A 16,553-nucleotide genomic window follows, 5' to 3' on the forward strand; every position below is an offset into this window, starting at 1 on the left:
ATGTCTCCAAACATGACTTGTGACGCTCTCCAGTCTTTTCCTCCACGGCTAACATCATCCAAAAGAAAAGAAGCGCTTGAGCTCAGAAAGGTGAGTGAAGTCAGATTTTCCTCTGCTCATTGTATTTCGCATGATATCGTCCTGAATGAATACTAAATATTTTGTGTTGATTTTAGACGATGAAACCTTTGATGGAAAAAAGAAGGCGCGCTCGTATCAACGACAGCCTGAACCGCTTGAAGAACCTGATCCTTCCCCTCACAGGCAGAGATGTAAGTGGGATTTTTTTTACGTTTGAAAATATGCAGTAATTAACTAAAGTAATATAATCATGAAGGAAACCGTATCTGTTCACATGTGTAACGTTTGCATCTGTCCCCCTTCCCCCAGAAGACTCGCTACTCCAAACTCGAGAAAGCTGACATCCTAGAAATGACTGTGAGGTTCCTCAGCGATATTCCTCCAGTTAACACCAAAAGTGAGTCCTGCCTCTGCGAGTGTAACGCGTTGAAGGACGTGTGCGTCCAAATGCTGTCATCTGATTGTTTTCCAACAACAAAGCTAACGTTTCATTGCTCTTTTAGATTCCGCGGACAGCTACAAGGACGGCTATAAAACCTGCCTCCAGCGCGTCTCCGCTCTGCTTCCCCAAACCAGCCTGGACGAGGACGCGTGCCAGCGCGTGAACGAATTCATCCAGAGGGCCAAGTCCACCACCGTCACCCCAGCCTGCCTGAACTGCTGCGCTCAGAGCTCCAGGACTTTCCCTCAGATTCAGCAGAAACTGATGAGCCTAAAGTTTAGTTTCAACTCCAGACTGGAGAGCCAGACTCGCGGCTGGAGCAGCGCAGTGACACCCAGCCGAGCGCAGCCGGCCCCGCAGGCCACCAGCGCGGCCATGTGGAGACCCTGGTAGACTCCTCCAGACACAAAGTGTATTTATGTATATTGAGTTTATCTATTGACTAGCATCAGTTGTAGATATTCACCATGATTCACCGCATTTTTTCACTTGAAGAAAAGACAGATTTAATCGTTAAATCGAGTTTTTTGAGTATTGTATACTTCCTTCTTGCGCACGAGTCTGTTGTCCCGAATGCGTTGACAAGTTTAGACAGTCGTATTTTTTTAAAAATCTGCATGTATGTAAACGTTGAATATTTAGTCTTCTCGGAGGACTAGGTGATTAAGGGCCATTAAAACAGCCCTGTAAGACCCTAAGGGTCAGTTATGTATGTATTTGCACGGTACACTTCAGTGTACCGAGTCTGTGCAGATCGACCATGTAGACACGTCACGTGTCAAAGCAAGTGTCTCTTTTGAGATGTTTATTCTGTCTATTTGCAGCAAATGTTGTACATATGTTATATATATATGATAAATAAAAACTACGTTGTCGTGGTTATATCTCGTGTCGTTTTTGTTCACAGTTTACGGTTATTTGTGAGAATGTTGATCTTAACCCGTGCGTAATTACGCATCTCTACAACTGAGGGATAAAAGAAACAAACATGTACCTGGCACGCTTCACCAGTCGCCAAGGGAAGGACAACTGGTTTCATTTCAAATAATAAAAAGAAAACGAATCATCATCTGGAGACACCGTCGAAGCACTGATTGGTGTTTGAAGTAGAGCTGCGACTAGTGTCTTGTAGTCACTCTTGCGTGGAGACTCCTTGATGTTACGTAGAAATATCAAGAGTGGCACATCTGTTGAGCTGTTGGACACACACACACACACACACACACACACACACACACACACACACACACACACACACACACACACACAAAACCGTTACAGCCTGACTTCATGTTGTAGTCAAGTGCGCCCCAAGAGGCAACAGAAACCACTCTTCCTGATGTGTCGCTGTTGAAAAATGCACGATATGGTCTCTGTTGCCCCCTTGTGGTGAGAGGAGCTATCGACTTGGTTATGGTCTCTGTCTGTTGCTCTGACAGGACTTTACCTCTCTGAAAGGCGCCCACCACCACTTGGAAGCAAAATGGCTGATGGGTTAACTTGATAGTGTAAAGACCCAGTCTGCTGTGAATATTTCCTTAGTTTATTTTATATTTTGTTTGTGAAACAATTTCCTACATTACATCCCTTTGCTTATCGGTATATGAGCAGTCTGAATACTATTTAAAAACAACAACATTTTGCAGGTGACTAATCTCTCGAAAACGCTGTGGGCAGAGGAGCCGGCGGACCGGAGGAGTCTCACTTCCCTTCACATCACACAGGATCTCGCTGCAACACGAGACCAACAAGCCCCCGGCTCTCGGCATCCTCCTCATCCCTCATCACCATGTCGGTAACGGGCGGTCGAGAGGCTGCATCCTCCCTCCAGATATGCAGGTAGGACGTTGATCGGGGGACGCGAGCACATGTATGAGGAGGCTTCGCACGCTGGTGGTCGAGTCATGACGAGCACGGCGCGGCAACCGGCGTTGTTGGTGCGATTCGCGTTGCCGGCAGGACGATAACCCGGATAATCCGCCTTATGCTCGCGCTACAACACCCAACATTTGACCGTGTGTCCTCTGCCGGTGATAGGCAATGTTTACTTTTGATAGGTTGATGATGGCGACGGGATGCCGGGTTATGGGTTCCCGGTAGAAGCGCAGACCATCTGTGTGCCGTATGTGATGACCTCAACGCCGTTATCACCCGGACACGAAGCGCCGAGAGGACACATTAAGGTCACCATCGCGTCGCTGGGAACTCTAAGAAAAAGTTTCATTCATAATTTAAGCTTCGACGGGATAGTCTTTTACAACCGACGTGGATCGCGTTGCTTTATGTGGCGCGTAGGTGACCAGTTGGCGTGTTTGTTTAGGTAGTGGCGTGTCACAGTGTTTCCGTGTTTGTTGTCTTTTAAAAATACCTTCGCAATGAATCGGCGTTCTCAGGAGCAGACGGTGATACCTATGATGACCGATAGGTGGAGCCAGAACACACCGTCACTGTTTAAAACGTCCGTGCCTCAGATGATCTGTTTTTAGATTTTTGTGACGCAAGTAACACTTGTTGGTTGAAGGGGATTTTTTTTTTAAATATTCCTTGTGAATATGTGGTTTTTTTGATGGCATTTGTTGATAGAACAAATCCTGCTCTGAATGGTGGCGTGATGTCACGGATGTTAGGAAATCAAAAAGTTGAATAATGGCAGTATTGTTAGGTTTTTAAATGGAATCACACACGTGAGGAAATGATGACGATGAAGGCAGAAAATAACAGCCAATTAAATTCTGCTGCATGAAGCGTTGTAAGCCTGTACAGTAGCCAATATTCTTGAAAAATAGTGTGTATTTCTTCCCTTCCAGACGTTAATGACATGGTTGAGTGGTTGTCTCTGTTGGTTGAAAGAATGTCCTGCTATCCCTGGTCCTGTCTGTTGAGTGTGTGGGAGTTTCTCTGGTCTCTTTTGTCATCAAAGACATGAATTTATTAGATTACCCTTTGCTGGGCTGGACCAAGGCAACGGTACACTGCATGAAAAGGGCCAGGATCCAGACACATCCTTATTTTACCTTTCATTGATCTGCTGGTGAATATAGAACATAATCATCTCTATTTATCTGAAGTTTTAGATCATGAGGATATATAACATTATATAGATTCACACCGGGATGCCGGCTACATGTTGTAGCTAAATCAGTACAGATTCAGAGGGAAACATGTCTGATTTGTATGTATTTGGTTTGTTCACTTGACATTTTTTTCAAGCATTTCCTGTGTAAATTTATTAGAAGTTACTATTTAGAGAAAAGAAATCTTTCTACAACCAAGCATCCCATGATGTCTGGAGACGTAGGAGGAGTCAGGCAGATATGCCGGTGAGTTAAGGGCTTTCTTGGCAAGAATGGGACACAATACGACATGCTAGCTATGGGTCCCCCTGTCGCATCATGTCAACACAGGGTATTTTTGGAGAGATGTTTGGCCCAAATGATTCACTTATTCATATAGCAGCGTTTGAAAGCTTTTTGAGCACCGCCGAGGGAGGAAGGTTTCAGATACAGTCCATTTCCTCCCCTCACTCCTCATGAAGCGTGGCTGCAACACTGAGGCTTCTCCTCTCTTTAATGCTCTCCTCGCTCTCCATTACAATTACAAATTTGGCACAAACATCCACTTGGAATCAAAATATATCCATTATAGACTTTCTGTTTGATAGTGTTCAACAAGATGAAAAGCCAAGTGATTGTGATTGTTGATTCTAAATATAATTATATGCTGTAAATTATCGTAATATACTGTTAAGATATTTCTACATAAGTTTTGCACTTCTACACGTTTAGAGGCAGTTTCAAGCTGTATATCCATGCTGCTAATTCAAATCAATATGTGTATAAACCTCCCAACTCTGATTTTCAGATGAAATGTATGAGTATTACAAACTCACAGCCCTGGCAGGGTTATATACATTCATATAAAACTTTAGATTGTTAGATATTTTTGATCATTTGTTGAGACAGATTCTGTACTAACATAGTAGATTTACTAAGTCTCATCTGTGACTGAGTACTGCGATCGTGTGCCTCAGTGACTAATAACTGCAGGATGTTAGTCAGTATGTTCACCAACACGAGGAAGTGGCGATTGCCCCGTAAACATGGACACCATCTCTGAGAGGGACTGTTATACTGCACTACATGCACAAGCTAGATGAGATGTAGCTGGGACATCAGCAGCAGTTTGGAACGCGAACCAAATTCAGGGGCCATTCAGATGAGTAAGCGTTCAGTCTTCTTAGCATACAAACGTGTCTGGCAGCCCAATGGTAATGTTTAAAATTTTTCAAACAATAATTGGTATCTGTCAACCTCACTGCTCAAACACAAGTGTATTTGAAAGGAGTGCTCCCTCACCTGTGAATATGCAGATGTCATCGTTTGAGAAATACCTAACTCAACTGGAAATGCATAATTTCTTGGGTGCGGTTTGATTTCATTATAAAATCTGTGAAGCAGCCATCTTGTGACAGTGTCAGGTTGAACACGATGAAACCAGGAGTTCCTTTGCAGAAATTAGTTCGATGTTTTTGCCCGGGTTCATCATTAAAGAGGTACAGGCATTGATTTTTAGTTGATTTGTAGTTAAGAGGATTTATTCATTTGTGTTGTACCTGTATGCTTTTCCAGGGAGTATTTTCATGGTGTTAATTTACTTTAATGTGAATTCATGTCAATGGGCATAGGTTGCATACTGTATACTGTATATATTAAGCATTCAGTCACAAGAACTGAGTTTTACTGGTGTCTTGAGGCATGGCTGAGTGTGAATGTACTCATGAACCTTTGTCTACATTTTACTGACATATTTTCTCTACTGTACTGTACTTTCGTGTCACTGTGTCACACGTATGTCAAGTTTAAGAGCTCAGATGCCATTTGGAAGAAGTAATGTAAAGAGCCAAAGGACTGTCAGACAAGAAGGCATTCAGTCCACCCGCCCATAGTTTCCCTTAAAAACATTCGGTGAAATTCCACTTCAAGATTTGTGTCAACATTTTTGGTGGCTTGGGGTGTTTGGGATGCTTTTGCTCCTGTGTGTCTACTTGTAAAATTCACTGTTGTCCTACCTGTCTGTTACATAAACATTCAAGGAGGATTTTATTAAGTATGAAATCGGGTAGCTCAGAAATAGTTAGCAGGTTGTTAATTTCCATAAAATGTTTGGTCTAACTGCAAAGAAACAGTATTTTTTTTAAGGTTTATTATTATTATTTGTGGTTTATCTGATAGGGACGGATACAGTATGCACAGACATCCTAACAACAGCCCTCTGATGCAAGTATCATAGTATTTGTAGTGTTTCGGTCTTCTTACATTTGCCTCTGAGTATTTTGACTGACATGTCACTGACTCAGCTTTTTACTGATTAGCTGTGGCACACAAACCTAATATGGTAATAGATTTCAGAGGCCATCCGCTGTCTATCAGTGCATCAGCTGGTGTGTTTGAATCCAGTCAGACCAGTTGTGATGGTGAAGGTGGGGTCAGCGTTGATGCTGGATGACATTACTCACTGACGCAGCATTAAAAACTCAGATGTGAATGTGGAAATCATCCAGAAGGGAAGTGAGAGTAGAACTGGCAGTCAGATCGTGAAGATGCATTGCTTTCTGCCTCGGAGCAGTAAGAGAGCAGAGCCTCGCATAGCAAGTCAGCAACAGGAGGTCAGCAGAGATGTCAAGAATGGAGAGACTGGAGCTCAGCAGAGCTTCAGATATCAACTCAGCAGGTAGCTCATCTCTGTGGGGCGCGTGTCTGAAAAGTCTTGTGTATATGTTGTGTATGATGCTTGGTTTCTCTGTGTGGGGATTGATCTCGGTGTAGTTTATGTTCAAGTATAATATCTTGTCATACTTGTTACAACATCCTGCCCAGGTACCACAATTCAGAGAATACCACAGGAGGTACATTAGTAAAACTAATGTGTTAACTACACGGCTGCTGATACATATTATGAAGTATTATGAAATACCTCAGTGTAATGCTTTACATCTTTGTAGAAAAGAGATGAATGGGAGGTGGACCACATTTTTATTCTACAAAAAAATGTCACTTAATTGAAAGAAATGATCTTTCTCTGAAATCAGATGTGCTGACATTGAATAGCTCTGTTTGGAATTCCATCCTCCACTTGTTCCAGAGGGAAGAAAGTGACTAGTGGGTGAATACATTGTCTTCCTGACGTAAGCATTCAGTGATGCTTCTGCATCAACTCTGATGTCTAAAGAAAAGAAGAAACCTTCCTATTGGACAATTTTAATCTAGATCCTATTAAGAAATGTCAATAATACAATACTCCAGCTGTTCTACTCCAGGTAGAGGGCAGGGACTGCGACAGTAACTGACAACGTGTGACAAAAGCAGGATGTTAATACATCCCTGACCAGTTTCCAGTCGTCCAGTGCTCAGTCTCATGAAGCGGCTGTCAAAAGTGGAAAATATGGAACGTTTAACCAAAGAAACACTGGGTGCTTTGTCAGATTGATAATGAACTTCATTCCATGAAAATCATCCAACCACAGATTTATATTTCTTCTGCCTTTTATACTTGTTTTTCATTTGTGAAACCTTGTAAGAGAAAGTGTGATCGACCACTGACACTTGGTCCAAAAAAATCTTCAAATATTAAAACTATAACTGGTGAATCAAGCAAATTATATTAAAAACTAAGACTTTTCCTCCGAAAGAATTTCACTCTGTCATTAAACTAGACACAATCATATAGTGGCATCATACTGCTGGCGTACAAATTTCATGACAGCATCCTGTGAGGTTTGATGGTTTGCTTTGTGACAGATAGACACCTGTGGAAGTGCACAAAAATGCCTCTGGTTATAACTGACACACACACGCACGCACGCACACACAAACACACACACACACACACACAGAATGAATGAAACATGACTCAGACAACGAAGTCAACAGTCATATCCCAGGGACATCCCATAATTTTCTCGCTCTCTACTGTAGCCACACCCATCCGTCACATGATCACATGATTTCATCAGCCCATACTTTTGTTGTTTGCTCACATAGGCCACAAACACAAGCAACCTCCGATGGAACTTGTAAGACTTGTTTCACCCACACAATGAAAAAGGTGACTTGATGCACATGGTGGGCTAATACATCATCAGCAGTTATTACTGTGGTAGACATGAGAGTGCTAAAACACACAGGCTAACGTGGTACTGTGGACTATGAAGAGTACATCCCAAGAACGTGTTCTTCATCACTGTTGAGATGTGAGATGAGATGAAGTTCAAGCCAGCCGTTGTGTTCCCTGATAAGAACAAATGCTCATCTTTTACATCAAGTTGTTTTGTCCCTACAAAGTACATTTGAGTATCAGCATACTCTATCAAAGAGGAGAGTACATATTCGAAATACAACGACTACTACATAAGAGTTTGCACCTGACACAAATGTACTCCTGAACCATAACAGAGTATTGAAGCCCAAGAGGGGAAACTCCTGTTTGTTTGTTTGTTTGTTTTCAACAGTGCTGCTACCATTTTAGACCAAATATGTCAATGGAATTAGTGCAGAAAAACCTCTTGAAAATGACCAAGACAAACGCGTGCAGTCAACAAGCGGACACATATTTGCACATTTGTCTTGTAAGTTTTCCGGGGGGAAATGGCGTCAAATGCTAGACACAGATGTTGCAGTGGAGCCATAGATTAGCTTTCACTTGTTGTCAGTATAAATGATTTTGCTGTACACAAGAAGAAGTGTCTGAAGTGGACCTGCGTGTGGCAAACTGATACACACGAATCAAACTGGGCTGTCAGACAGAACTCAGCTCCTAGCCATTGCCTTCATAGAGTATTATCTCTTATTCCAGTATGAAGAAACTACATTTGTTGTCTCTTGAAATGGTTTCTCAATGGCATTTCAGCATTTGTCAGCCACCCACATTTTCCACATGTGGTTTTTCTTTGCAACCCTTTCTGTTACCCCCCCCCCCCTTTTTTTTTTGGAGATCCCCAGTGCCTCATTAATCCGGTCATCATCAAACCAGTTTTGTTCTGTAATGCCTGCTCTCATGTTTTACCATCTGATGTCCACTGTCTCATTAGTCATGTTGTAATTTAACCTGGATGCTTCCTTTAATTTGCATTGGTTATTAGTAAAGTGTCCACCAAGTTCTTCATTACCTGCCTGGCTACTTACAAATGCATGAGGAAAGATAATAATCCAGTAACTGAGGTCTGAATGAGTAACATGATACAGGGGAACTACATTCAAGGAGGGAAAGAAATCACTCCCTTAAGAAAATCCAACTGACAGGAAATTAAAAATGGACAAAATAACACTTTAAAATTAAAAGAGGAGCAGGTGGAGACCATATCAACCCTTCCATCAGAGACACAGTAATGCTAACTCATCCTCTCTACTGCAGGATCATGCGCCCGGATGATGCCAACATTGTGGGTAACGTCCATGGCGGCACCATCTTGAAGATGATCGAGGAAGCTGGATGCATTGTCAGCTCACGACACTGCAACACTCAGAACGGGGTGAGAGATTCCACACTCAACCCAAGTGCAAGTTACAAATCTTAATGAATGTGTTCTGCTGTGGAAGGGAAATGAGCTTTTAATAATCCTAAAGGTAGAATTAGGAGGCGGTTATATGCCAGCTTGTTAAGGTGCTGATAGACTGTCCCTTTAACGTCATATTTTTGAAAATACTGTATGTAAAATACAGGCATTTAAACTTCATACCTCTCACTGTGAATTCACAGGGTATTAAGAACAGTCTCAACAGTAGTTCTTTGAATTAACTACCAGAGCAGAAGTCAATGTCCATTACCTTCCAGAGGTCAATAACCAGTGAATCCATGAGAGAAGGTAAACAAATCCAGCAAGGAAGGTGATTTAGAAAAACCTGAAAGAGTCCAAAAAGGAAAAGCACAAGGAATACCAGGAAAAAGCTAGAGTCTTCAAAACATGCGCAAAGGTGACAGGGGATTTTGGAACAGTAAAATGACTGCCGCAGCTGTGACTCTGAAGCCTGGAGCCATTGAAGCTCTGTTGACTTGGCCATCAGCAGCTGCTCTGGTGACTCACCTAACTGCGGCCGCTCTGGCGTCTCACCTAACTGCGGCCACTCTGTTGACCTGGCCATCTGCTGCCACTCAGGTGGTTTGGCTAACCGCTGCATCTGTGTTGACCTTGCTAACCGCTGCATCTGTGTTGACCTTGCTAACCGCTGCATCTCTGTTGACCTTGCTAACCGCTGCATCTCTGTTGACCTTGCTAACCGCTGCATCTCTGTTGACCTTGCTAACCGCTGCATCTGTGTTGACCTTGCTAACCACTGCATCTCTGTTGACCTTGCTAACCACTGCATCTCTGTTGACCTTGCTAACCACTGCATCTCTGTTGACCTTGCTAACTGCTGCATCTGTGTTGACCTTGCTAACCGCTGCATCTCTGTTGACCTTGCTAACCGCTGCATCTCTGTTGACCTTGCTAACTGCTGCATCTGTGTTGACCTTGCTAACCGCTGCATCTCTGTTGACCTTGCTAACCGCTGCATCTCTGTTGACCTTGCTAACCGCTGCATCTCTGTTGACCTTGCTAACTGCTGCATCTCTGTTGACCCTGCTAACCGCTGCATCTGTGTTGACCTTGCTAACCGCTGCATCTGTGTTGACCTTGCTAACCACTGCATCTCTGTTGACCTTGCTAACCGCTGCATCTCTGTTGACCTTGCTAACCGCTGCATCTCTGTTGACCTTGCTAACTGCTGCATCTCTGTTGACCTTGCTAACTACCGGCTAACTTTTCCACTTTGGTGACTTGGTTGTTTCTCTAGTGACTTGCCTGCAGCACTGGAGACTTGGACAGTGGCAGGACAGGCTCTGACAACATGGGTGACTGCAGCTCCTCTGAAGATGCTTCGTTTTACCCCTTCCCTTGAAACCACTGCACTGAAAAAAAATCAGAATTATATTCACACACACACACACACACACACACACACACACACACACACACACACACACACACACACACACACACACAGCATGAAAAATCTGGTCTTCAAGATAAGGAAACCATGACAAATGAACGTTTATACATTTTCACTCTAAACAGTTATAGATTCAACTGTTTCATGAAGTGTTGTTCACATGTTGTTTGCATCCTGCTCAGATCAGTCTTCCCCGTCTCTGTCTTGTTTTACCTTTCACACAGTGAACTTTGCCTCCTTTTATTGGTATCTTGAGTTTGTCATCTCACCTTCAAGAACATTCTTACATTTTCCTGTCTTCATTTTTCGAGATGAAATGATAAGATCAACGCTTCTATGTACAGCAACATTCCTTTGCGTCTGTAATAGTTACACACCTGCCTCATACAGACGCATGACACCGTTTAGCTAAGAGTGAAAATTCTTGGTAGACAAGGTCTCAGTTCAGAAAGGGCAATTCATGTTTCTTCATACTTAAATAATATTGACAATAACAAGAACAATAATAATGAAAAATGATAATGCAAAACAACAGCTTTACACTAAATTCCATCTAAGGTTCGTTTTTTTGTCATGATTATTTGCTGGTATGTTGACAAAAACCCTCTGCGAGTATTACCTTCTTTGGTACTCTGACATGGCAAGTTTATTAGTGAAGGATGTCAGCAACAAGGCAGTTACAGGTGCTTTACAAAAGAAGCAGATGAAACTCCCAATATATAGTAATACACAGTTGAATACAAATTAGCTACAGTAGTTCATTAAGCCGTGATTAGACGTGGAGGTGCAGCTATATGGAGCATTATAAGAATGAAACAGTTGTTCATTTATTTATATTGAGTGGTTGCTTCACCAAGCGACACCTCTCATAGAACGCTTGTGTAAACTGGGAAAATCTGGGTTCTGTTTTTCCTCATGGGGTGGCGTGGCTCGGAGGTAGAGTGGCCGTCTAGCAACTGAAGGGTCGCTGGTTCAATCCTCACTTCCCTATGTGACTATGTTGAAGTGTCCTTGAGCAAGACACTGAACCCCTATTTGCTCCTGATGGCCCTGCGATGGACTGGTGCCTTTTCACATTTTGACATGAGACTTGGTTGACTGGTGACCCGTCCAGGGTGAACCCCGCCTCCAATGTCAGCTGGGATAGGCTCAAGCCCCCCCCACCCCGCGTGACCCTTAACAGTTAAGCGGTATAGAAAATGGATGGATGGATGAAATGTTGAAGTCTTACAGTAATCAGAAATCCAGTATCAAAATCCACTGGCTTTTGGTTGAGGGAACCATGGTGATGCTAACTTCCCTCACTCTCCTTTCTCCTCACCAAGTTCAAAGCAGTTTCACATTTTGTACCTTAGCGAAACACTTGCAGTCATACAAATCATTAATCTCTGTAGGACTTAACAGGGTGGATGACTTACATCCTTAAAGGATAATAAATATATTTTTATTTCCTTATTTGCAAACAGAGCAGAATTAGACTGTCTTATCAGCACAGATGATGCATAGATTATTTGACTAGGTGCTGAGATTTCTGCTGTGAAAGCTTTTTTGTGTGTGTGATATTAGGATATCTCTCCTGCAGGACCGCTGTCTGGCAGCTTTGGTTCGGGTGGAGAAGACGGAGTTCCTGTTCCCCATGTTCATTGGCGAAGTGGCCCACGCCACTGCTGAGATCACCTACACCTCCAAGCACTCACTGGAGGTGCAGGTCAAAGTCATGGCCGAGAACATCCTCACAGGTAAATCATCTAGACATTAGCGTTACGTTTCCACCTTCCAGGCAATCAGTTAGCCTTTTTTAAAAGTAAAAACTTGATTTTATAAATACGAGAAATTATTTTATTTATGTGAACGCTGCTGCACCTGTTCAGCAGTGTTAACCTTTAGCCTCATTCTCACCCATGTCCTCACACAACCGCAAAGAATGACAAACATTCACAGACAGGCATTTGAAAACATATACATGCATGCTCAGACACACATGCACAGACACACATGCGCAGACAAACACACACACACACACACACACACACACACACACACAAACAATAACAATATTTGCTTCCTTTGCTATGTTTTGTCCATATTTCAAAAGTCTTTAGTCATGGCTCCTCCCATGTTTTACTGTTAGTTTAAGCAGAAGTCTCTTATGAAACCAACTCATGGGACACTGATATATCCTAATATTTTTTATCCAATATTAACAAAATGTGATATGGAATTTCAAATCGCCAAAATGTATCTTTGTATGTAAGCAATTCTGGCAATTCTGGTTATAACCTTTCATCTGTTGCTTAGTTTCAACTAGGCACAACTAGTCAGTACACACACACACACGCACACACACACACACACACACACACACACACAAATATATATATATATATATTTGTGTGTGTGTGTGTGTGTTTTCTTTGTTGGATGGCCAGTGAGTGACCTCATTGAGGTGTTCTACTCTTAAAACAGTAGAGGGCAGCATGCAATAAGTAACAATATGAAAGATGAAACAATGCTTTCATGATGTGCTTCATTCCATGCCATGACAGGGGAATAAGAGTATGATGGTAGTGATGCAGTCTCTTATTTTTTCTCACTCACACACACACACACACACACACACACACACACACACACACACACACACACACACACACACACACACACACACACACAATGCTCAGAGTGCCTAGAGTAAAGTCAGAGGATGATCACATCGGGCTGACCTGACCTGACAGCCATCTACAGACTGCCTGTAACAACCAGATGTCATGTGCTGACTGTTGAGATGATATTAATACATGTATAGACACACACGGACTGCACGGTGACACCGGTCATCCATGGGTTGTAGCGGCTTACGTGCAGTGTCTTAAAAACAGCTAATCTCTTCCACTGTTTCTATGTCCGATGAATTTGCTTTGATTTTAGGTGGCACTGTTGCATCAGAGAGGAACCTGTCCATCTTATTTTTGATGATCAGAGAGGGATCAGAGGGAGGGTGAGACAGAAAAATAGATGGGGTCAGTATATCAGAAAAGATAACAGATGGAATAAAAGCAGAAGAAAGAGTGGGACCAGGAAAGAGACAGAGATAAGGATGAAGGAAAGGAGGTGTGAGAAACAAAAGAAGTATCCCCTAGACAGCCGTTACCCTAGCAACAGGCTTTTACTGGTTGGTTGGCTGGTTGCTGGGCTGGAAGCAGGTTGACTGAGGCGGAGTTAGAGATATGAGATGACAGGTGGAGCGCAGCATTCATACATCCAGGCATTGGCATGGACAGCCTGCAACAGAGCACGGCCCGCCGGATCAGAGCTGATAGACAGAATCTTACACTGTATTGCAGCACATTATTGGATTGATGCTTCGGAGCAGAGATAACATTTTTTAATAAAAGAAGCATTTGTAATGAAATGGAATCCGTTGTTTATTCTTGCAAGGCGAATGTGGGGTGTTTTGACAAACTCAGTCTCTTTTTAGTGGAAAAAGTGAAATAAAAATCCTAGTTTTTTTTATGAATATTAAATCTTCACACTTTTGGGAATATAAAAGCAACATTCAAAACTCAAACGTTATTTTCTTGTGTACTTGACCTGTATTTTTATGAAGCACTTTGGATTGCCATAGATGAGGAGGAGTGCCATTTAACTAAGTTGGCCTTGGCATAATTTCTTCATGTTAAGGAGGAGCTTTCTACTGTTAAATGCAATAAAATAGAAAGATGTCCATTAATTGATTTTATCAATGTTTTCACTTTAGAGTTGGGGACATTTTTTTTATTTCTCTTCATAATTTAATAATGCACAACTCTGCATATGTGTATATATATATATATATATATATATATATATATATATATATATATATATATATATATATATATTTTTTTTTTTTTTTTTTTTAAAACAAATGTAAAAAGTCTAAGTGAATGAGGACTGGGGCAGCATTGGTGTGATACAGCAGACATGCGGGTTTGCTCCTCAAGGAGACCAAACTTGGCTGTCGAGCTCTCTCATGACATTTGCTGTCTTTATATCTCAAATTATCTACAAATCCATGCTAGATTCACCCTGATTCATATGTTACAACATCCTGTCACAGTCCTGCAAAAGCCAATTCCCGCATCTATCCAGTATTATGAGTCAGAACAACAAGCTATCGGCACTAAAAGTAAGCAGATCGGTTCGTTGTTTTTTTTTTTAATACCCAGAGTTAAAAGGAAAGTCAGTGAAGCTGCTTGATCATTCTTATTCATCGTATTTGCTGTGTAAACAAATTGCTGAGCTCATGTTTTGGTCACATAAATTCTGAAGTATGTGTAGGAGCTTAGTCATCCATCATTAACTGAGAAAAAGGTGTTGCATGTTTGTCTTAGCAGCTGGCATGTAGATGTATGATTTCATGTGCCCATGTGTGTAACACAGTATATACGTGTGCATGTGTGCAGCATACATGCATGTTTGTGTGTTTTCATCAGTGTTTGGCCCTTTAAAAGGTTCCTGCGGGGCCGAGGGGGAAGAGAAGATAACGGGAGCAGACATTATTTGCTTCTGTCATGTTGGCTTAGCATCAGGCCTCACACACTGTGGCCCAGTCAACACGGACGGCAAGTGGATGTACCTGCGCACACGCTCTGACACGATGCACGCACACACACACACACACACACACACACACACACACACACACACACACACACACACAAGCAGTGTGTAGGGATGACCTACAGAGATTGATATGCGCATGCTGACACATTCTGCATAGAAAAAGTCACACACCTACACATTCTTACACCCACACAGATGCACACTGAACAGACACACTTCCCCTCTTCTGAGTCTAAGTCTCACACTCAGGCAGGGCTGGCAGCGTTTTCCTTTCTTTCTTTTTTTACATTCTTGTTTCAAACTTTTCACTGGCAAAAGATTGATAGATGCTTGAACTGATAGATGCTTGAACTGGACCACAGAAAAACGAATTTCTCTTTTTTGGATTGATTTCTATATTTGTATGAGTTTATCTACAGGAGGAGGTCTTTTTTGTTGTTTTTTGTATCTTTTGTTTATTTTTTAAAATTATTCTCCTTTTTAAAATGACTGAAATGTGTGTGAGGCTAAATGTACATCCATCTGGTATTCATGCATTCATGTTTATTTCACGTGCGTGTGTGTGCGCGCGTGCGTGTGTGTGTTGGTGGAGGAGGAGGAGGCAAGCATCCAGGTTCCACAGTCAGTCAGGCAGCATCTCATCAGGCAGGCCTCAGTCACGGCCCCCCAGGGGAAGGCTGCCTACTGTGGGCACAAGCCGTGATGATTGTCCCCGCTGTGCAGATTGCACATGCGCACTAACACACACATGCGCACTTGCACATCGATACACACACAGATTTGCATATATCCAAGTATACAGTATGTGTACAAACATGCATGAAAATACATACCTGGACACACATGCACACAGATGTGATTCCCATGCATAAACACACTTATACACGCAATTAGGCCGATGCACACACAGGCAAGAGATGTGCAGATGTGGAGTTGCTGCAAAGACAAATCAGCAAACACACACATACACACAACCACACACACATTACCACACACAATTCCCACAGAGGTAATAATGCTTGTATTGCATGCACACTCAGGAACACATTTGCATAAACACAGCATATACAGATCGTGCCCCCCTCAACACACACACACACACACACACACACACACACACACACACACACACACACACACACACACACACACGTGTGCATGCAAACACAGCTGAGAGCAATGCATTGTGGGTGAGGCTTAAAATAAGCATGACAGTTCCTGCCATGATCCTGGCGGGTCACACAACTACACGTTTGTGCTTTGTAAATCTGCACAGACACATTCAGAAAAAGTATTGTTTCAGGCTTGATTTCATCTCTGCTGCTCGTCGCACATAAATAAAATTATTCATGCTCACGCACTCTTCATTATTTATTCGTCCCGCAATTAATTCCCACAGCAGGAAGAAGAGTATGATTTTTTTATGATGTAACATTTAA

General features: G+C 42.3%; 2 protein-coding genes across 6 annotated transcripts in view; both read left to right on the forward strand.

Annotated features, from left to right (window-relative positions):
• LOC147256434 (transcription factor HES-2-like) lies at positions 1-916 on the forward strand. The gene is made up of 4 exons (XM_086212770.1): positions 1-90; positions 177-272; positions 391-478; positions 585-916. Exons 1-4 carry the CDS (start codon positions 1-3, stop codon positions 914-916), a joined length of 606 nt encoding a protein of 201 aa, XP_086068896.1.
• Positions 917-1,931: 1,015 nt separating this feature from the next.
• The window catches only part of acot7 (acyl-CoA thioesterase 7), a 46,504-nt gene continuing 31,882 nt past the window's right edge, over positions 1,932-16,553 (forward strand). Inside the window, exons 1-4 of one of the 5 annotated variants that reach the window (XM_086214388.1) lie at positions 1,932-2,049; positions 2,170-2,362; positions 8,933-9,050; positions 12,092-12,248. In XM_086214388.1, coding sequence (XP_086070514.1) covers positions 2,313-2,362; positions 8,933-9,050; positions 12,092-12,248 — 325 coding nt within the window. In that variant the 5' untranslated portion in view covers positions 1,932-2,049; positions 2,170-2,312. Of the gene's footprint in view, positions 2,363-6,048; positions 6,254-8,932; positions 9,051-12,091; positions 12,249-16,553 lie in introns of those variants that run through there. The other 4 variants (XM_086214387.1, XM_086214389.1, XM_086214385.1 and 1 more) reach the window with 4 other exon arrangements.

This window comes from Aulostomus chinensis, chromosome 9 (genome assembly GCF_037954235.1).
Source record: "Aulostomus chinensis isolate RoL2024-O1b breed Wild chromosome 9, RoL_Achi_v1.0, whole genome shotgun sequence".
Taxonomy (NCBI): Eukaryota; Metazoa; Chordata; class Actinopteri; order Syngnathiformes; family Aulostomidae; genus Aulostomus; species Aulostomus chinensis.